General features: G+C 43.6%; 2 protein-coding genes across 6 annotated transcripts in view; both read left to right on the top strand.

The window, feature by feature from the left end:
• LOC120105549 (NPC intracellular sterol transporter 1-related protein 1-like) overlaps positions 1-10,095 on the top strand; it is a 47,239-nt gene extending 37,144 nt beyond the window's left edge. Inside the window, exons 5-8 of one of the 5 annotated variants that reach the window (XM_039118118.1) lie at positions 8,203-8,289; positions 8,718-8,735; positions 9,334-9,580; positions 9,646-10,095. In XM_039118118.1, coding sequence (XP_038974046.1) covers positions 8,203-8,289; positions 8,718-8,735; positions 9,334-9,372 — 144 coding nt within the window. In that variant the 3' untranslated portion in view covers positions 9,373-9,580; positions 9,646-10,095. The other 4 variants (XM_039118115.1, XM_039118116.1, XM_039118119.1 and 1 more) reach the window with 4 other exon arrangements.
• The window catches only part of LOC103716598 (NPC intracellular cholesterol transporter 1-like), a 244,943-nt gene that overhangs the window by 67,630 nt on the left and 154,364 nt on the right, over positions 1-22,949 (top strand). The gene's annotated exons all lie outside the window — the stretch shown is intronic.

Below are 22,949 nucleotides of genomic sequence, written 5' to 3'. Positions count from 1 at the left end.
CATGAGCGAGCTTCCCAAGGGAACAACGCTCGAATATCTTCAGGTCCCAGCACGGAGGAACCTGAGCCCCGCCATGTGCATCGACTCCGAGCCAAGCTGGATCGACGGGTTCGTTTGCTATCTCCAAGACGGGACCCTACCTCATGACGAGACGGAGGCTCGCCGAATCAAGCGCCAAGCCCCCCGGTATGTCTTGTACGAGAATAGACTTTATCGTCGATCATTCACTTCTCTCCTTCTCAGATGGCCTCCGCCCCTCCGAGGCGGACTACGCTCTCCGAGAGGGTCCATGAAGGAATCTGCGGAAATCACCTGGGGGGTCGGGCACTGGCCCATAAGATCCTGCGGCCAAGGATATTACTGGCCCACACTCCAGAAGGATGCGACGGATTTCGTCCGGAAGTGCGATCGGTGTCAACGGAACGCCAATATCCAACGCCGACCTTCGGCCCTGCTGACTTCCATCATCGCCCCCTGGCCATTTGCCCAATGGGGGATCGACATCCTGGGGCCCTTTCCCCTGGCCCTGGACAGAGAAAGTTCCTGGTAGTCTCCATCGACTACTTCACCAAATGTGAAGCCGAACCCGTGGCCCGGATACCGAGCAAAAGATGCGGGACTTCGTGTGGAAGTCCATAATTTGCAGATTCGGACTACCCCGTATCCTTATATCCGACAATGGTCGGCAATTCGATAATGTCCATTTCAGGGAATTTTGCTCTGAGCTCGGCATCGACCACCGCTTCACCTCGGTTGCCCATCCCCAGACAAACGGAGAAACCGAGTAACTAACCGTACTATTTGCAGGGACTCAAAGCTAGGCTTGATCGGTCCAAGGGACAGTGGGTCGAGGACTTGTACAACGTCCTTGGGCGTACCGGACTACTTCCGACTGCCCACGGGAGAGACCCCCTTCAACCTAGCATACGGCACTGAAGCCGTCAATCCCGCTAGACGATCGGCCTTCCTTCTCCAAGGGTGGAGCACTACGACCCTGACACCAATTCCCCAGCTCAGGGCAACTTAGACCTCGTTGAAGAGACACGAGAGGTCGCCGGTTCGTATGGCAAGATACCAACAGAGAACGGCCCAATACTACAACTCCAGAGTCAAGCCCAAGCTCTTCAAAGTGGGGGACCTCGTCCTCAGAAGAGCCGAGGCTTCTCAACCGACCGAGCAAGGAAAGCTCGCCCCAAATTGGGAAGGGCCGTATCAAATCGCCCGGGTACAACGACCAGGGGCGTACAAATTGAGTCCCTGGAGGGGACTCTGATCCCGCGAAGCGGAACTCTGAGAATCTACGAGTGTACTACCAATGAAACCCCATGGGGTTTAAGACGATCGGGACCATAGATTCAATCTCTTTTCTGCAATGAATCGCCTATTTCATGATACAATTCTCTTCTAATGTTGGGTCGTTTGTGATCCTCAGATTCCTCGACTGAGATCGGGATGCCCCGAGGCCGACCGTTAGAGTCCCAAACTCCCTCGACCTCGGAAGTATCGCAGGACGATGAACATCGGCTTGGCGCAAGATTCCCTCGACTAAGGTCGGGATGCCCCGAGGGTCGACCGTAGAGAACCAGACTCCCTCGACCTCGGGAAGCGTCGCAGGTCGGTAGAGCGTGCCCAGACCCGCCGACCTGACGAACGATCCCTCGACTAAGGTCGGGATGCCCCGAGGGTCGACCGTAGAGAACCAGACTCCCTCGACCTCGGAAGCGTCGCAGGTCGGTAGAGCGTGCCCAGACCCGCCGACCTGACGAACGATCCCTCGACTAAGGTCGGGATGCCCCGAGGGTCGACCGTAGAGAACCAGACTCCCTCGACCTCGGAAGCGTCGCAGGTCGGTAGAGCGTGCCCAGACCCGCCGACCTGACGAACGATCCCTCGACTAAGGTCGGGATGCCCCGAGGGTCGACCGTAGAGAACCAGACTCCCTCGACCTCGGAAGCGTCGCAGGTCGGTAGAGCGTGCCCAGACCCGCCGACCTGACGAACGATCCCTCGACTAAGGTCGGGATGCCCCGAGGGTCGACCGTAGAGAACCAGACTCCCTCGACCTCGGGAAGCGTCGCAGGTCGGTAGAGCGTGCCCAGACCCGCCGACCTGACGAACGATCCCTCGACTAAGGTCGGGATGCCCCGAGGGTCGACCGTAGAGAACCAGACTCCCTCGACCTCGGAAGCGTCGCAGGTCGGTAGAGCGTGCCCAGACCCGCCGACCTGACGAACGATCCCTCGACTAAGGTCGGGATGCCCCGAGGGTCGACCGTAGAGAACCAGACTCCCTCGACCTCGGGAAGCGTCGCAGGTCGGTAGAGCGTGCCCAGACCCGCCGACCTGACGAACGATCCCTCGACTAAGGTCGGGATGCCCCGAGGGTCGACCGTAGAGTCCCAAACTCCCTCGACCTCGGGAGGCACCACAGGTCAGCAAAGCGTCCACAGACCCGCCGACCTGACGCGAGATCCCTCGACCAAGGTTGGGGCGCCCCGAGGTCCGACCATAGGGTCTCAAGCTCCCTCGACCTCGCAAAAAGCTACAAATCAATAAAGTCTCCCCAAATCCTCTCAACCTCGGCGGGTGCCGTCGGGTCCGTGAGAAGCCCGAGCCCCCTTAAAGTCAAAAATGACTCCGGAGGTCGACGAGGAAGGGAGGCAACCTACTCCGCCATGTGAAGCACAACTCTGAGAAGGCAAGAGGTACATCTAACTCGACGCCCTCCTTGTCAAATTTTATCTACATACTGCTAAGCGGAATCTCATCCAACGTTGGAGTCTTATCTCGCCCCAAAGCCGGGCTTCTCCAATGGGTCGGCTTAAGACCGATCTCCTAACCACATTATGCATGCTCCGCTCATCAAGTCTCCACAATTTGTACAAAGTCTTCATAAATTAGGGCCCAACACGGCCCCCGCGTAAACTCCGATGTTTAGCTGAGAAAGTGGTCCCGGCCGCGAGTGTACCAGCCAAACACAGATACCAAGGCAATCTTTGAAAATCCCAGCCTTGCTCACCGAAATCTCGGCAGAGTCCGAGAACGATAACTATGAAAACCTTCGGCAATAACTTGATTATTAGCCCACGTTCCCCGCGAAGGGTCCGAGTTGAGTTCGGGAACCCGACTAGACCCCCGAATAACGGCACGCACAGACCTAGCCCGGTCTTACTTGAGGGCTAAGGCCCGACTCTGATGCCTTAGTAGCCTAAAGGCCAGGCATGGCAGATTCTGCGATTCTAAGATCCGAGTTATAGGACTTAGAGAAATTTTCTAGAAACCTAAGCTCGGAGCTCCCTTTGGTCGGAATGACTAAAATCCGAGAAGGCCAAGATATAACCAGGAAAAAGGGCAACTTCGTTAAGCAGCCCGAAAACTAAAATACAAAGTTAGAGGTCGTCGAGGCGGTTAGCTAAGGCTCTAGCCTCATTCACGACAAGAAAGGGAAAGACGAGCACAGAATGACAAAAGTATTTTTTCATTGACAAAGGGCCGGAAGGCCAATTACAAAATTGGAGGTCGGCCATTCAAGAGCCGACCTCGGATACAATGAAAAAAAAATACGCCAAGTCTTAAGCGGCGGCAGCAAATCCGCGGGGTCGTCTGGCACGGTGATGACCTCGGGACCTTCAGCCGGCACAGGCTCGGGTCGGGGGCAGGGGCCTCGGGTGCCGCCTCCGGACGCCGTCCGTCTCGGCCACCCTCGTCGAAGGCTCGGCGGGATCTTGTTCATACAATCCTGCCTCGGATGTCAAAATGGCAGGAAGGTCTTCCGTGTCGGACCCGTAGCCCAGGTTCATCCTCGGACGGACCGTCGAAAGGTCGAACTGGGGGCAGAACCGGGCCATCTGCTGCCGGAAGTTCTCGAAACCCCGGAGAACCCGTCCACCGTCTCCTCCTCGAGCATCGCGGAACTCCTGCGACCCCTTGAAGAGACCACAGCGTTCTCGCTCGCTCGAGCGCCCTCCTCTCCCGAACCTCGAGCTGCTCGATTTTAAGGCGGGAGACTCCGTCTTCGTACTTGAGGCCCGCAACCTCTGACTGGACCTCCCCCAAGGCGCGCCTCGAAGCGCGCAAGGCCGACCTTTAGGGCGTGAGCAGCCTTTCCTCCTCGAGCGCCTCCGCCGTAGAGAGGCGCCTGGCCTCGGTGGCCTCTCGCCGAGTCTCGGCCTCGGCCAACGCCGCCTCCAGCTCGGCGATCCTTTTCTTAGCCGGCTCCAACTGCCGGCTGACCCGCCGGGTCTCTTCCTGACATCCCTGGGCGATGAACACCAGGGTGTCGACTCGTGAATATGCTGTAAAGAAAGAGACAAAATGATCGTGAGTTAAAAACATATGGATTCGCTAATAACTTTAAGAAAATCGAGAAAAGGACTTACCCGGGCGGTGTTGCAGTAGGTACTGTCAACAACCTCTTCCAACGAATGTTCCGGAACTCGGCCCGGTCCGCCGGAAGCATCGCACGCCGAAACACGGCACGTGCGACCTCAGCATCATGAATAGCTGAACTCCCCTCGGGGATAGGGGAGTCCAGCTCATCCGATTTCTCTTGAAAGTCTTGAGGAGCTCGGCACGTCCGGCCTCGGGATCTCGGGGCCGTTTGCTTCAGGGCCCCTGGTCGGCTCGGGCCCCGGCGCTGTGAGGAACCCGAAGCCGGGCCCTCCCGCTGGGCAATGGGGGCAGGCAAGGAAGGGCCGATGGGCCCGCGTCGCTAACGACCCGCGCCCGCCTCGGGTCGGCTGTGGAGGCCCCCGCCTCAAGGCCACTCGTCCCGGCCGACGTGGAAGCGCCGGCCGACCTCGCCTTCTTCCGAGGCTGGGGCATAGCTCCCCCGGCCTCGGCCTCTCGCCTCCTCAGGCGGGAAAAAGTGATGTGTTGCTGGTCGGCATATGGGAATATCTGAAATCAAAAATTTCACAAGTTCAGACCAGTGGCAGTAAAAACAAAGACAAGGAAAGAAAGTAATGTAACTGCCTTACCCTCGGGGCGCGCCGAGCTCAGACCCACGCTCGCCAGGGCGTCCTCCCGTAGGAGCTCGGTCAGGTCGTAGCCCTTCCCGAGGGCTCGGAGAGAGTCCAGGGTCCTCTGCTCCCTCCCCGAGGGCTCGGAGAGCTTGTTGAGGGCCTTCAACCGAGGGTGTCCCCACCTCGGATTGAACCCCCACGGCGCCTCGGACGCGAGGAAGAAAAATTTCCCCTTCCACTCATGTATAGAGGAAGGGGCCCCGTGAAAGAGCGACATACCGCCTCGGAAGGCAAAGTATAGCCACTGCGTCCGCCGGGTTCTTCTTTAATAAGAAACACCGACGGAAGACGCTCACGGTAATCGGGATCCCATGCCCGAGACACAGGGAGAGGAACCCGATGATGGTTCTCCACGAGTTCGGAGCGAGCTGTGCTGGGACGAGTTGGTACTCGACCAGCAAGTTGTTCACGAACTCGTGAACGGGGAACCGCAGGCCCGCCCAGAGCGTCTCGCGGTAAACCGCGATCCGACCTGGGGGCGGCTGCGTCACCCTGTCTTCCGGCCCCGCAGTTTCGAGACGAAACCCGGGCTGGAAAAAAATCGGGAGCGGATTAACTCCAACTCCTCCTCTGACAGACTTGACCCTACCTCCTCGGACCAAGACCCATTTCACTGGAGAGCGAAATAAAATTAAAAGCAGAGGATGAAAACTGGGAGGAAAAGAGAAGAGGAACCCTAGCAATCACAGGGTAGGGACCTACTGGACATCGCCGGAAATCGCTCCGGGCACCGACGGCGAGGTTCGGGTTGAGGAAGAAGCAAGGGAGAAAGACAACAAAAATAAGAGGCAGCCAAATAAAACCTTTAGGGCAAACTCGAGGGGTTTATATAGCCCCCTTGACGGCCCAGATCGGCAGGGTCGGTTCCCATCCCCGACCGGATTGCGCCACGTGTCGACCTCGGAGGCCGAGGCACCGTATTCACTCCGGATCAATAAATCGGGTACGAAATCGAAGCCCTGTCCCATCGGATCTCGGGGCCTCATTATGGGTCCGAAGGATCGAATCGCCTGAAGAACGAGCGGACGGCACCTCCGCTCCCCTCATTTAATAAGGCCCTGGGGCACGTGGAGCCCCGACGTAGCCTCCACCTCGCCGATCCATGATCCAGTAATACGAGATCGGAAGCATCCGACCTAGTCATGCCGCGTGTCCGTTTTGAAGCCCGTAACGGCACACTCATTGATGACGGGGAGTCTCGATTACAGGATCGAGGCGCCGCCTCGTTGAGCCGAGGACCCTCATCATGGGTCCGCCGCACGAAGCGATCTTGGCGATCCAAGAGACGCCACCCCCGTTACATCCGCTCGAAAACGTAAGGATACGAGCTCCACCATAAGTTCGCTGAATAAAGCAACCTCGAAACGCCCAAGGGCGCAGACTCGCCATAAAAACTCCGAGAAACACGAGGGCGCGGACGAGATTCCCCCCCAACTTTAATGATAGACTTTACTTCCCACGTCCGAGCCCGCAAGCCGCTCGAACTCGGAAGTCGGGGGGTAGTGTTGGGGGAATAAGATTTTTTCCCCAAGTGACAGAATGCCCCCAAGAAGCCGCACATCGCCGACCCTGAACAGCCGAGTCGGCGTCCGACCTCCGGACGCCCGACCTCAAGACATCCGACCTCGAGACCTCCGACCTAGGAAAATCCTGATGCTCAAGGTCTACCCTTGTCAGCCACCTACTACGGCCGTACTCCTCCGAGGTCCAACTGAGGACCTATCCTGCCGCTGCTTCAGCATTTATTGCGCATGGCCACTGTAAACCTCCGGTTCACTCAACAATCAATGCGGATCTCCGGCTTACTCCACAATTAATGCGGATCTCCGGCCTACTCTACAATTAATGCGGATCTCCGGCCTACTCTACAATTAATGCGGATCTCTGGCTTACTCCCCATTTAATGCGCATGGGCTCCTGTCATCTACGGACTCCCAGCTCTCCACAGCAAGTTAGCCCAGCAAAGTCTAGTCAATTATGATAAGTCTCTGATCTCGGCCATACCTCCGACACCCAATGCAATAATTCGCCTAGTGGTAACGTGCTGGTTCGGGTCGTACGACGCCCTCACCGCCGACATCAGCGCAATGATTCGCCTGACCGTGCGCCGGACCTGAACCACATGCCGAGCCGTACTATGGCCTCGCCCTGTTACATCACAGGTTAAACCGACCCCCCGCCTATAAAAGGGAGCCTTGGCTTCTCAGGAGGGGGTTGGAAAATTTCGTGCCCTACAAACACTGTTTATCTCCCCTTTACACTATTTGCCCCTCCCTGACTTGAGCGTCGGAGGGCCGGCGCCGGAAAACCGGCCACCGGTTTTGTCTGCAGGCACTAGACGGAGGACGCCGCCCGCTGACGGATCGCCGCCCCGCCGTGAGGACCCCCTGCTCCCTCTCTCCGGCCACCCCAAACGGAGGACGCCGCCCGCCGACTGGTCGCCGCCCCGCCGTGGTGACCCGCAGCTCCCTCTCCCTCGACCGAAGATTGCCCCCGGGTCCAATTTCCAGCAACAACAATATATATCTGAAATGAGAAGTCAATCTCTCAATGTTGAATATTGTCTGCTAGCATACTTCCCGGTCCTCTTCAATTGATATATTCTTCTTCCCTTGTTTGATCAGTTGGTGTGATTTCTTTGAGTTGTCTATGCTTTGCAGTATGTATTTGTATTCAGAGTTCTTAAATACAAAAAAGGCAGATATAAGCATTGTGTTAAAATATTTGAACTATGGATGATAACCAAATAAGTTTTGCAGGTAAGAATAAATCACAATTGGTGCACATTCTACCTCTCCTTCTGTCTTTATTGTTATAGAAAAAAGTGGATTTATTTGAAGTCATAGCTTCATTCAAAATAATCAGTTCTGATATTGACAGAAACATGCTTGAACTGAATTTTTATCAAAATTGGTGTCATGTTCCAGTTTGGTAGGATAAGAATTCGACTTCTCAGAGGATAAATATTGTTGGGTTGATTTTAGTCCATCACCTAGGATTATCCGCAACCTTTCGGTTTGAACTAATTTGGGGTTACTGCTTAATTGCAAGTTCCGTCCATTGCTTATATTACTTATATAGTTGTCTTTTGTTGTTTTTGAATACTTTGATCCTCTTTTTTCTTTTTGCTGTTATTTTTTGTGTAATACCCACTTATTTTTCATGTGATATCTTTTGCAGGCAATTCCTTTTCTTGTGGGATGCCCAGCATGCTTGAGGAACTTTTTAAATCAAAGCCTTTTCATCAACGTGACTTCTGTGATGAAGGTCCTTTTTCTTTATACCCATAGTTTATTTGTAGACAAGGATTTAAGGTTATGGCTTCCTAGTAGATAAACTACTTAATAGTTAACATCTGATTGTTCTTTGTGATAATTTATTGTTCCAGTTCATGATGTTAAAGATTGGGTTCGCACTGTTTTTCCTCCCCTCACCCGCTTCTTTTTGAAGTGAATGGCATTTATATATGGAATAAATATTGGATTATGATTAAATTATAAATAACTGCCTACGATGTACAGTCATATATATACTTTTAAATTGCATTCTTATGTGGTTGCAGGTCAATGACAGTTTGACCGTTGATGGCATAGATTTTTATGTAACTAGTCAGTATGTAGAGGAGTTATTTAATTCATGCAAGGATGTGAAATTTGGGACTATGAACACTCGTGCAATGGATTTTGTTGGTGCAGGTGCTCAAAATTACAAAGGTGAGAAGTGCCAAGGTTTTATGTCTAACTCATGCATGGTTGCAAGTAGGACCTAAAGTTCATCTATCTTTGTAATTGCCTTGTCTATCATGCCGAATGAACTAAGCAGAGTAAGAGAAGAAAAAGTATGGATGCCCTTTGGCCTAGGGATATTTTTCATATGACAGCGACATAATTTAATGAGGGAAATAAATTTTTTAACTTTTGAACATGTTGGTTTAAATTGTCTATCAATTATTGCTAATGCTTACATAACGTAAAAATGATCATATTACTGTTCTCATTGTTGAGTTGAACCAGTAAGTTGTTGAAGATTTCCCTTGTACCTATTCTCTTCGGATGTTCTCTCTTGGTCCTGCATTATTTTATTGTATCAGCATGTGCTATTTACGGTGCTGTGTTATAACTTTGATCTCAAGTCATGCCATCATTGCATTGGTATCTTGATTTATGCCCTTACATTTAGCTGGATAAACAATTTCTAAACCTGGGAAGTTGTTATCTTCACTAGCTTCTTTGTTATGTTCAACTGGCGGAATTGTAAATCTTGCTTCTATTTATGGTTGGTTTAACCTTATGCTTCTGATTGCTTTTCCAGAGTGGCTTGCATTTATTGGTCATCAGCAAATCCCAATGAACCTGGTTCACCATATGCAATAGCCTTTCGAACAAATCTTAATGATTCAGTCAGGATGAAGCCTATGAATGTTACAGTTTATTCATGTGGTGACCCTTCTCTTGGCTGTTCATGTGGTGATTGTCCTTCATCTTCTGTATGCTTTGATTCTGCTTCACCTGCTCCTCATGAGAAACAAGCCTGTGCTATTAGAATTGGTTCTTTGAAGGTATAACTTATCTTTCCTCTGTTGCTTTTTGATGTGATAAAATCTGATGACATTTGTTTCCTTAGGTCATTGGGATAATGTGGAACTATCATTCTGTGCAAAGGATAATAGGCAAAGTAGTAAGGTACACCGTCTCAGTACCGGGCCTCCTACTGTGCCACACTATTGCTGTATCAGTATGTTAAGATACGTAGATGGTTCAACATATGGAGTGTTGGTACGCTCCCATACTATGTATTGGTACCGAACTGGTATTGTATGGTATGATGCTCCATATCGTCCGGTTCGGTACGTTATGGCGAATCTTGCAAAGTAGTATATACATGCATATCGTGAACTGAAATAATGCATATCGTGAATTGAAATAATGCATGGATTAATTAATCTTATTATCATCTTTCTTCTTGTAAAAATGGAAGACCTTTTGAAATATAGCGGGATCTTATTATTAGGGAAGGAAATTGGTCCCATTTGTATACCCCATCCCCCACCTTGGCGCCCCCCCCCCAACCAATAAAAAAAGGGGGGGGGGGGGGGGGGGCTCACCTTGGTTGCACTTGTTATCCAAGTTTTGTATATGATGACATCTGTTTCTTTAAGTCACTGGGATAATAGAACTATCATTTTGTGCATAGGATAATAGGCAAAGTAGCAAGATATATCGTCTCAGTACCGAGCCTCCTACCATGCCACATTATTGTTGTCGGTATGTTACGGTATGGGGATGGTTCAGCGTACGGAGTGTCGGTATGCCTCCGTACTATGTATTGACACCGAACCGGTACTGTATGGTATGTCCCGTATCGTCCGGTTCGGCACGGTACGGCAAACCTTGCAAAGTAGTGTATACATGCATATCGTGAATTACAATAATGCATGGATTAATTAATCTTATTATCATCTTTCTTGTAAAAAGGGAAGACCTTTTGAAATATAGCGAGATCTTATTAGTAAGGAAGGAAATTGGTTCTATTTGTATTCCCCATCCCCTCCCTTTGGGCCCCCCCCCCCAAAAAAAAAGGGGGCCCTCACCTTGGTTGCACTTCTTATCCAAGTTTTGTATTGATCTCAATACCTTTCTACCTCTTTATCTTTGCCTCAATTGTGATCTTGATCCTTCAATTAATCTTGATTTTCGAATCTTTGCTCTAGATATATTACAATCCTCATGCAATACATGGAATGGACTAGAATCCCTAAGAACAGCCACACATGGAGCCTTTGTCCTAAGTGTCAATATTACATGGTGCAGACATGAGAATCATATTTAGATGTATAGTCAAGTGTCTGACTCAGTAAGAGGAAAGAAAAAAAGAAGATATGTGAATGCTTAAGATTGATGTAGGATGGAAGGAGGAGAGGGAAGAAAGGGAAGAACGGGAGGGAAGAAAAGGGAGGAAGAAGGAGAAGAAGAATCAGAGGTAGGGCCAACTCAATATTCTCAAATCTCAATAATACAGAACTTGGGTTCTTAATTACATATTAGTGGGGTATTTATAAATCCAAAATCCTAATAAGAGTCCATGTAGAAATAAAATATTGAAGTCCTCAGAAAACTCTAGTCTTAATAAAAATAGAGTTCCCAATAAAATAAAATTCTCTTCTTTCAAATAAAATAAAATTAGCCTAAATAAAATAGAATTTTTCTAATTCCTATATTTACGCAATAGTGGTGTGCCTAGATCTCTTATAGAATGATCCGTCAAAGTTACTATATTAACAGAATTATTTTTATTTATACCTTTACCTATTATTTGTTTAAACATCAATGTCTTTCAGCATATTTGTTTCTTGTCCAAACTTCCCAGTTGACCTAAGGGTATAAGAAAATTAAACATTTTTCCAAAGTTGATTCACACTTACATCCTCGACCAATTTCTAGTGTCAAATTGGAGAGTGAAAACTCATTGTTGGAAGAGTCCAACTGTTGACCAATCGCTGAAAGCTGGCAACGAAGGAACTTCATTAGTATCCAAGTTTCTGACATATATCCAATTCATTGTGAAGCTGGATGTGTGTGCCTATGTAAGATGTCAAATCACAACCTCAACCATGACTAGATCTTATCATAATGTTGACCTTCTTGTCTAGGATCATACCTTGTTTCGTGAACATGAGGTAATATTTTTTGGCCCAATCTTTTTTTGTAGCTCTTAGTGCAAACAAATTCCTTACCAAAGACTTAGATCCACTTCTTCATGAAACTTAAAGAAAAAGTTAATCTTCAAATCACTTACTTTGGATGTCCAAAAATACATGTCTTGATTTCTATTTCATTCAACAATCTCAATAATGTAGGTTGTTTATTTCAATTCTTATCTTATTATAGACCGAGTCAAATCCTAGTCTCATTTCTATTGCAGGTTGATTTATCACTTATGCTTTAAGTCATAACTTAAACATTCATTCCAATATACCAGTTATATCCCCAATTCATTTGTTAACTAAGATCCAAATCTAGTGCTACTTCAAAGCTAACTTTGTTTCTTGATCGAACCGGGATCCGTATCGGTCAAGGATCGCCGAACCCGGTACCGAGTGCTGTACCGGTCAGCTCCCGATACAGTTTGGTACCAGTTCAGACTGAACCGAACCGGTATTGAACTGGTTAGTGTCGGTTCACGCTTGACCGATACAGATCGGTATCGGTTTGGACCAAACCGGGTACCGAACTAGTTGGTGCCGGTTCACGCACCGGCACCCTAATTTTTTGTTTTGGAGTTCTCTCTTTTCGATCTTTTATGAATTTAAGTCTAATTTGATATTTTTTTGATGCTTTTCTGATGTTTCTAGGATTCCAGTTTAAGCTAGATGATGCATCTTATTGCTTTAAAATGATATAAATCATAAAATGAACAACATAAAATATCTTCAAACCAAGATACAATCAAATTACATACTTTTAAAGTCAACAGACATTACATAATGATATTTAAAATCGAGTCGAGTGGCGATACCTCTCGTAGATATCCGAATCATCAGCATAATCAGAAAGCACATCAACCCATCCCTCTGTCCAAGCGATATTGGAGTCTTATATGTTCATCTCATAAGGAATGCATGTCGAGTTATAAGCACTTTCGGATCTCTCGCTGAAGCTCTAGCTCTGAGAGGTGTTCTTAGATGATAATACGGCTGTAGAGGGACCATCCGACTATGCCGGTAGCAAAATCCGACCCGTGAGATGCTCTGAGGTACGTAGGATAGTAGCCACCAAGTCTGAGTCGAACCGACGGAACCGGCTAAAAATTACCGGTTTCTGGCTGGAATTATTGAGGTTCCGACCCCTATGGGGTTGGAACTATTTTCCTATAGCGAACAAAACTCGGTATGGGACCGGTTGGCTCGATTCGGCTTGACAAGCCGTACGGTCCGGTTTGATCCGGTTCGGCCTGGTTCGGCAATCCTTGGACTACCGATCGATCGGCGGCCGGAACTGGACATACCATTTTTTAAATGTTTTCTAGTTTGATTAATTGGTAATTGATTTTTTCAACTTTTACAATGATTTTAAGTATAATTTGATATTTTATGATGTTGCTATGATCCTGGTATAACTTAATGATGCATTTTGTTGTTTTAAAGAAATACAAAATATTAAATGATTAGTAAAATATTGTATGTTACAAGAAGCAATATGAAATATTCTAAAATCAACTAGTGAAGTAAAAAAATATAAAATATATAATTAATTATATATATATATAATATACAATAAACATACCGATATCTAAAATCTCATCGAGTGATGATGCCTCTCGTAGATATTCGGATCGTTAGCATAGTTAAGAGGCACCTTAGCCCATCCCTCTAACTAAGCTGCATTGTAGTTTTGTATGTGCATCCTATAAGGAGCGTACTCTAGGTTATAAGCACTTTCGGTTCTCTCGCGAAGTTTTAGCTTCTGAGGTGTCCTCTGGCCGATAATACGACTGTAGAGGAGCTCATCCAAATATGTTGGTAGCAAAATCTGACTCGTAAGACCGCTACTAGGCTGCGTAGGGTAGCATCTAGACGATTGTCTCAAATACACCATATTTATATCCATATTTGTATGGGTTATAAGCTGGCATGTGGCTACGGATAGCAGGATCCAATATACAATCGGAATTTGATACATCTATTTTTTTTTTGAATTTATTTTATTTTTTACTTTCATCCAAAAATTATTTAATTTTTAAAAATTATATATAATCCTACAATTAAAATTTTTATGTGATCGTGTAGATCATCCATAGATTTACAACATATATAAAATTAAAGCCAAAATCAAAAATTTTAGTATGATCTCTTCTTATTTTGCAAATTTTAAGATATATTTCGGTATTTTAAAAAAAGAGAAAATGAGATAGGGAAGAGGAAGGCATACCTTATTTACGGTCGGATTCTTCTTCAATCATGCTGAATCAACGTGTCTCTTCACCGTGGGGAAGGGGGGTTATTCGAATAGGTAGCTTCTCGGGCCTTCCTACCTTTAAACCAGAAGGAAGAGAGAGGGGAGGGGGTTATTCGAATAGGTAGCTTCTCGGTCGGATCCTTGTTACATGATGACTGACAACTTAGTTAATCTGTCTGCTTTGTTACCAGATCGGCTCTGGTGCTTCATGCTTACTCTGATGCTGATCTTCAGGTAATTTGTTGATTACATTCCACCATGAGCTTCTATATCATTTCTCTAGAGGATTCTTATCTATTGAAGAGCAAGAAGCTAGACATGGCATCTCCACTGTAGTGCTTAGGCAGTGTATTGTTCCCTAACTTATGCTGCTGTGTGGATGATGGTGATTTGTTTGTCATCTCTTGCAAATGAGTGTTGCCTTAGCAATTCTTCTCTCTTATGTCGTTAGCTCCATTATTGCAATCCATACTGTGGATAATCTAGTTTTACATAAGTGGACAAAACATATTTAGGTTGATTTGCTGCATTTTGCCACTAATTTTATCCTTGTACCTTTTACTCATCTCCTATGTTTTTCAAGAAGACCCATACTGCCATGCATTCTAAAGATTTTGTTAGCAAATCCTTGCTCATTGATCTGATGTTAATTTGAGCAGTAGAGTCAAAGATAATTTATACCCTATTATGTATGCCATAAGTTATTTCTATTTCTTATTGTCGTCAGAAACAATGCATAGGGGCTTGTTACCATTGTAAATTGTGTATATAGATGAGAGTGAATTTGCCCCTAAATGTGAGTCCTGCAACATTGTGCAAGCATCTGACTATCTTTCCTCAAATTTTGGACGTGATTCAGTTACCACTGAATCTTACAGTTGATTTCAACAATTAATGGATCTCTAACTAACAAGGATATAACTAGGTCTTTTGTCAACAATGATGCTACATAGATGATATATTGGTGCAGTCCAACGGGGAAACTAGTCAAGGGTAAATCCACCTCCCATTTTGAGCCTTGAAACAGTAGAATTGTTATGCTGTCTACTTGAATGCCTTTATCTAAATAATATATAAAATTTGATAGTTTTTGGAGTGACAAGTCTACATTTTATTCAGTAACACTAACAAACGGTTGGGACAATTAACTTTACACAGTTGACATCTGAAACAATAGGTATTCTTGGGATTTTGTTTGTAAAACCATTTGTAAGTTTACATCTTTCTACCTCATTTTTTTCATATATAATAAATGTTATGATTTTTTTTTCCAGTAAAAATTCTGTAATTTGTGATTCATTTAGGATTGTCTCATCTGTTGTCCTTTCTGATTTAACACATTTATCTTTTGTTGCTGGCAGGTCAAATGTTTGGGATGTTTCATTAGCAATTTTGTATTTTTCTCTTAGTTTCTGCTTTTTCAGTATGGTGTTGGTTACACAGAAAACAAGAAAGAACAGGTCCTTCTAGAACAAAAACTTGTGGTGAATGTTATGGGTGAAAATGAGCTCCTTTCTGTTAATAAGCAGGAAATTTCTTACTCAGGTTACTCAGATGCATATTAATTTATATTGTAATTTTTTGTATGTTTTGCTCTCTGATTAAGGTTCGCTGTCTCGCTTCCAGACCCCGTACCATCCTATTATAGTGTGGTTTGTACCAGTTTGGTTCGAGACTATGTACCATTTGGTACCAATACAGTACGGTACCGATCCGTACGATGAACCTTGCTCTTTTTTATCCAACGATCATAGTGCTGTTATTGTTATCATTTTTTTCTCTTTTTGCATTTTAGACGGTATGCTATTTGTACCTGGAAGTGTTATCAGCTTATCTCCTTGCCCAGTAAAATATTCAGATTTTCAAGTGATTGCGTTTTCCCTTTTTCGGTCTTGTTGCATTTGTGCTTTAAAATCTTTCATTTATTTTTCTTAAGAATTTGTAAAATTGCTCGTTGACTAAAAATTTAATTCTTTATAATCGTAATGATAATATTGATAGCCTTATCTAGCTTGTTCTAATGTTTACTCTACATTGCCCTTCTTTAGTTTTTATCCTTTTTTTTTTTTGGTTCTGCAACAAATTTATCTTATCAAATGTTGGAGGTCAGTGCCTCCAGAGTAACCAGACTTGACTTGGTTCCTTTCACGTCAAAATTTTAGACCTATACTAAAACCCCTGGCTAATAGGGTTGGGTTTGGTCAGGTTCTTGGAAATTTTTTTGTGACCCATCTGGTCATTCATATTGGGGCAAGTCATGCATGACCCCAAACCCAACATATGGTATTCAGGTTCAGCTCGATGCAAGATAAAAAAGAGCACACTATTAATTCTATTTAGAAGGAAAATTAATAGTGATGGGATAACCAGTGGATAGAACTAAGAAAGGATGTTCGGTGTGAAATGCTTCCACTAGTGTTGTTAACAAGGATGCAGTTCAAGCATAACTGAGCCATCAACCTTAGCCTCAATATCTAAACTCCAAAGTCCAAACCAAGACATGCAACGGGATGTGATAGAAAGGTTAGGTATTTAAAGTCCCAAGACATCGGCAACATGATACATGATAGAAACGTTAGGTGTTTTGAAGTCATGGTTCTTTAGCTTGAGTAGGATTGGACATGCCCGGTCAGGCTAGTTCATCCAATTTTTGACCTATTTTATACATGGCTAGGATTAGAGAAGAGGAGCAACCTATAGCCAAACTGATAATGGAAAAAGCCATTTTCCAAATCTGATCAAAATATTGGGTTCAAGGTCCGCCGTACCGGTACCGGTCGGCGTACCGGTGGCATACCGGTCCGAACCGATCTCGTACCGGTTCTTCAACAATAAACTACCGGGTACCGGATTTCACGCTGATCCGGTACCGGGTCCCAGGCCGGACCGGTACGTACTGGCCCGGACCGGTACAGTGACCATGATTGGGTTCAATCAATGCTAAGTGTGGACTAGGTGGATCATAGGTTGTCCCGACCTGTTTGTGAAACTGAAACATTGTATTGTTTTTTGAGGATCTTGATGTTAGAATTGACTCGTCACCCATTCATGTCGAACTATTAGGTGGATGTAAATCCAAAGATATGGAAAACCTATGCGAACTACTATGCTAGCATGCTTCAATGTGTGAACCGCTTAAGTCACATGGAATGATTTGCATATGTTAACAAATGGAGAGGTAAAATAAAAGGAAAATAACTCTTCGATCTCTTTCATCTTATGGGCACCATTTCCATTTCTCACCAGATCTTATATTTTCCTTCAACCATCACCACGGTGGTTGATGCCGGAGAAGTTAATCTCCATCTCTTCTATACTTGTGTCTCGTGGTTGCCTGATGAGGAGGCCACTACCTAGAGATCTTGTTGTAGCCATCATTTTATTGTGGTAAACGCTAGAGCATACCATGCCATGGAAAGGAGAAGAACTTGGTGAAGATGAGGCACAACAAGAGGCATAACAGGCTCCATGTAAGAAAAATTGAAGCAAGGTTGATGAGAAGGGCGGCGGCGGCGAGGCATTAGAGGCAATGGAGGCAAATATTGGAATGGAGAGGCATCATAGAAAACGGTGGGTGGCCTCTGTAATCCGTAATTTTACAAGACAACAAGGTGTTGAAGGGGGCTAGGTTATTTTAAGTTAGAAAACATGGTTTGACCGCTGATTAGTGTTCAACTATGACTCAAGCGTCAAAATGGTTTGGATCGGGTTATCGGGTTCTGGTTATAATTCAAACGATGGAGACATTGGCATGTTCTCATTGTTATAATTAATATTCATATGTCAAAAGGGTTACCTGAATCAAAGATTTGGAATGGGAATTGGAGACTGGAAAATAAGGGACCATTCCTGTTTCATTTTAATGCACACAAAATATAGGACTGACGGGAAAAGAAAGGAATGGTAGTTCCCCATTTTGATATCTTAAGTTTGTTTTACTTACAATAGAAGTAATTGTACATTAATTTTTTATTATACCTTGGACTACGGAATAGCACCAAATTAAAATGACAACCAATATAATGGTTTTGGATGCCTTCTATTATAAATTTCCATTTTGTTAGTTTCATATTAGTTTATTTGACATTCTATTGTTTTATTTGAGTTAATTATCCTTTTGGTCCTCCAATTTTAGTTCAGATTTTTAATTAGTCTCTAAATTTCAAAAAGCTCAAATTTGGTCTCTATTATTTCACAACTATTTTAATAAAGTCCTTCCCCCCTATTCTAACCACTTTCCTTCACCGGAAATCCCTGCTGGCATTAACTAGTTATTACAATGGCTAATTATGTGGCAGAAATTGCTTAGATAGGTGATTACATGGCCAATTGGTGATGATGTGGCATAAGTCATAACAGATGATTTTTTTTATTTTGATGACGCGGCCTATGAGTGTTTTGTGGCACTTGCTGTGGAATTTTCAGCCCAAAAGTGTTCGGTTGCTGAGTGCCACAGCATCACCCATATGTCGCATCATCATCTATGTATCATAGTCTCGGGACTCCATCTTATATGTAGTTTATATTTTTTATTATTTCTGTGTTTTTCATCCAAAGCCATGTTTAGGCTTAGATTTTCTGTCGAGTCATGTACTAGTACTGCCAAGCAAAAGGGTCCATCTAGGTATGATAGGAAGCCTAACCCAACTCCAAACCACCATACTTAATTGCTTGAGCCTTAGCCTTTCTTCAATACCCACGGTCATCACTCATCTCTAGGAACGGAGGATGGATGATAGTCTTGAAAATAGAATTGTGCATGTATGGAAGAAGGGAAGTTAGAAAAGAGAAAAATATACGCAAAAAATCTGCAGAAAACAGTATAGAAAAAAACACTGTTCACGTGAACAGTAACTCGACCTGTTACTGCTCACGGAACCGTAACCCGACCTATTACTATTCATAGAACAATAACTCGGCCTATAAAAAGAGAAGACAACAGCAAAAAAAAGAAAGAAGAAGAAATTCTGGAAAGGTGAGTGCCACCGTGGGCGAAGCCCTGAGAGACTCTTTTTCTTCCACTTTCATCCTGCTTCTTGACCTATTTCTTTTGGAGCCACCTTCTTGACTCCGTCATCCTTCATCTCGATACCGTGGTGGAGCGCGGCCTGAAGAATCTCATTGGATTAGAGGGACCAAACTCGCAGAGGTAATTATCCGATTAGTTCTATCCACCATTTTTTGCCCATCCTTCGTTTTTTCGTCCATCAATCATTATCTCCATCCATTATTATTACCATCGTTGCCATCTACTACCTCCTTGGAATCCGAGTTTACTCGCAGTATTTTTTTATTATTTTGTTGTGGTTATTTTCAATTTGTTGCACTAGTTATATTTCATTGATTGGGCTTCATTAATAAGATATCTATCATGTTTTGTTATGCGTTCATATACCTTTATGATGTTCTTTTGGGATGATTAGTATTTGCTGAAGTATCTAATCAATCGCACCATAATTGATTATTATGAAATCAATCTACACCTGTAAAAGCTTTATTATGAAATCAATCTACACCTGTAAAACCATCTACACCTGTATCTAATCAATCGCACCATAATTGATTATTTGCCATTGGAACACTTTCTAAAAGCTTTAGTATGTGTTACAAACATGGCATATAACATTGTATATATGCTTTAATTGACAAAGTACTGTTCCCAATTCTTATTAAATTAGTTACCTCATCCAAACATTTGACAGTGATGACCACATTAGCCTCCATCTTCTAGATGATATTGCGCCATGTCCATTTCTGGGATATTATATTCGAATTTTGATTTGAGGCAGTAGGTTGTCAAAACATGTACTTGATTTAATTAGAAAACAAATGATTGCATGATTACGTTTTACAAGAACAAATAAGTATTAAGGATTGTGGCTTGGATTATTTGCTGGATGCAGCTCTTCTCATCTAATAATCCTACCTCTCCTTAATGATGTCAGTATACTCCTTACTATATTTTAGATTCACCAATCTTATCTCAGACTTTGTAGTCATCATCATATGAGCATTCAATGCAGTGGTTTGATTTCCTTAATCTACTCTCTTAACTCACTTCCAAAATGGCTGGCTTGTCACTAATCTCTCCACATGACTTTCTTCTGTGCTACTACAGGCATATATATACATATATATCTATACTCCTATTATTTGACATTCACAAACATTTGACGTAGGCCTACCTTCTTCTTAATAAAGCCATCGAGTGCAATATAGTGCGTGACAAAGCAGGGACTACTAGCCTCAATACCTCACTCCTAATGTGCTTTCTTATCACAATCAACACCCATGTGTGCTTATATATGAATTTTATGATGGTATGGGTTGTCCCTACCACCTGCCTTCATATTTTGGATCCTATGAATGTCCTTTAGTGCCAAGCCTATGTAGTGGGTAGCATATGAGGTCTAGAAAATATATGACTCATCCTTATCATCAAAATATTCTCTACTCCATTATCAATAACCACCTATACGACATGCTGCTCTCCTATCTTTTTAATTATCTACTTTATCTAACTCATAATATACTAAAAATAGTGCATCTTGTTAAAAGCATCAACTGACTTATGAAAGAATATATTATTCATCACAATATGTCAAAAAAATGGTGATGCTTCGTTGCTAGGTCTAGTCCAACTATCACATATCAATATCACACCATAAGGGTACGATACTATTCTTCTCTCTAGCTCATCTTAGTACCATCAAGCAACTCACTGCAGATATCATTCTGTTAGGTGGAATGACATGCTAGCCAACTCTCTAGATGGAGCTGATAGTAGAACGGTGGTAGATGTTATTTATAGTATTTACAGGAAAATAGTTGAAGTGGAACCGTGAAGCAATAGCTCTCTATATGTCCTTTTTCATATTCTTAACAAGCATAGAATCAATCTTTTGTTGCTATAGGTCTTTGCTAAAAAGGTACATGGATTTAAGTCATTAATGGTAGCGCCTACTGATATATCTCTAGGCTTCTTTTCCATATTGCCGATGAAGGTCCCAAATATAGATTCTATCTGACTGTCACCTTTATCAAGAAACTTTTTTTCAATTACTAGCTCCTACAGCTTGGATCTGTCCTAGGGTTCCAGAACCAGAACCCTCCTCTTACTGTGAGGACCCAAACTATGCCCTATGCTTGGAAACATCCTCCTTCTACCATAGTTTAGAATGTCTCATATGACAGCTAGATCTGAGCCTCCTCCATGCCATCTAGATCTGACATCTCATAGTTCTCAGGATCTCTCGAATTGATATAAAGGTGGCTTAGATACACAATGATGAACCTCTGCTTGTATCTTTGTATTTTTTTTTCTTGCTCTCCCCAAAGCTTCGAAAATGTTTCTTCATCAATATCAGGGTAACTATTAACCAAATACTACTTTAATCTCATCAACTACTTTCATTTTGAAAAGATTGCTTGGCTTGGCAGCGAAACACTTAGGATCAGATTTCCATTTTTTTTTTCCTGCTATAAAGAATCCTAGGAGTCTCCATTACTAACTCATGCATGCAAGAAGTGAACAGAAAATATTTCAAGTGCCACTCAACCACCAAGCTAACATAGAACTTGTGGCTGTAGATTCTATATTATACCATATGGAATCCCCAAATACTTAAGACAAAACGGTTTGAAAAATGGAGTCTGAACAAAGCCTTTTGCATTAATCATTGCTACTTTATCCTCATGGAGGGAGGAATCTATCCCTTGTCTCTTTAATCTAGTGAAAATTTCCCCTCCCTCATAAGGTGAAAGTTTTCCTATGGTTAAGCTACAACAATAAGATCCTTACTTCAGTAAACATGGCAAGATCTTAAAAACAATTAAAGTCTAAGGTGAATAATATTAATCTTTAATTAATATATATATTATCTCTTATTTTTTTAATGAAAGATAACTCTTTTGGTAGTTTATAAAAATATAACTCAAAAAACAAAGAATGTGTTACAATAACAGCTATGTTGTTATCAAGAAGATTTGTTATAACAAGCTGACAAGGATTGGAATGTGGGTATCAAGAAAATATCTGTCTGGAATCAAAGTTGCTTTTGAACTTTCAAGCTCATCTTGGTAGTGCAACATTGTGTTATAACAACAGCTATGGCATAATACATATAACAATAGCTAAAATGTTACTTATCAAAGTCAATCTTCCCCATCTAGACAAGAGTTCACCTTTCCCATCTACAATTATCTTTTCAACCTTGTTTAGAGAACACATCCAATCACTTTTTCTTTTGTTTTCATCCTCTCATTTTTTTCTTTCGTTCTTTTTTAACCTTTTCAATTACTTAATGAAATTTATTAGCTTGGTAGCAAAGGGAGAATGAAGTTTATTAGCCTAGTGTAATCTTTCTCAATGAAATAAGAGTAGTAGTTAGCAAGCATATGGACTCTAGTTACTACAGAACAATAAAGAGACCCTCAAGTAGTTGATGGTTTTATTAACTTGTGGAATACATCGAGCCTAATGTTGTACTTTAAAAAAAAATACTACTCATAAATGTCATTTAAATACTAATCTTTTGGAGAACCTAGCAATTCAGTTAAATAAGTTGAGCAGCTGGTTACGTTAAATGAGTGAAAGGCCTGGGCCTAATCTACTTGATTGGCCCATGATTGGCCTAAAGGGAGTAGAAAATAGATTACATCCAATAATTTAGATTATTGAGGTAGGACTTTCACTGTTTAATATAAATCTAATAAAATGTGAATAGAGATTTCATCTAGATCTTCCTGCATGCATGCATGCATACACTTATGTGTGTGTATGTGACATACACACATACGTACAAACTGTATACTCCATTACAATAGAGTATATATTATGGGGTGGCCGAAAATTGAATGCCCACCCTAGGCCCAACATACCCTCCAAACCTGAGTCCGGCCGTCACCTACAACCCATTAATTACACACTGTGGGGTCGTTTGGTATGGGGTGATCGTCCCAGGATCAAAGATG

This window comes from Phoenix dactylifera, unplaced genomic scaffold (genome assembly GCF_009389715.1).
Source record: "Phoenix dactylifera cultivar Barhee BC4 unplaced genomic scaffold, palm_55x_up_171113_PBpolish2nd_filt_p 000309F, whole genome shotgun sequence".
NCBI classification, from domain to species: domain Eukaryota; kingdom Viridiplantae; phylum Streptophyta; class Magnoliopsida; order Arecales; family Arecaceae; genus Phoenix; species Phoenix dactylifera.
This window is presented reverse-complemented; position numbering and strand designations above follow the sequence as displayed.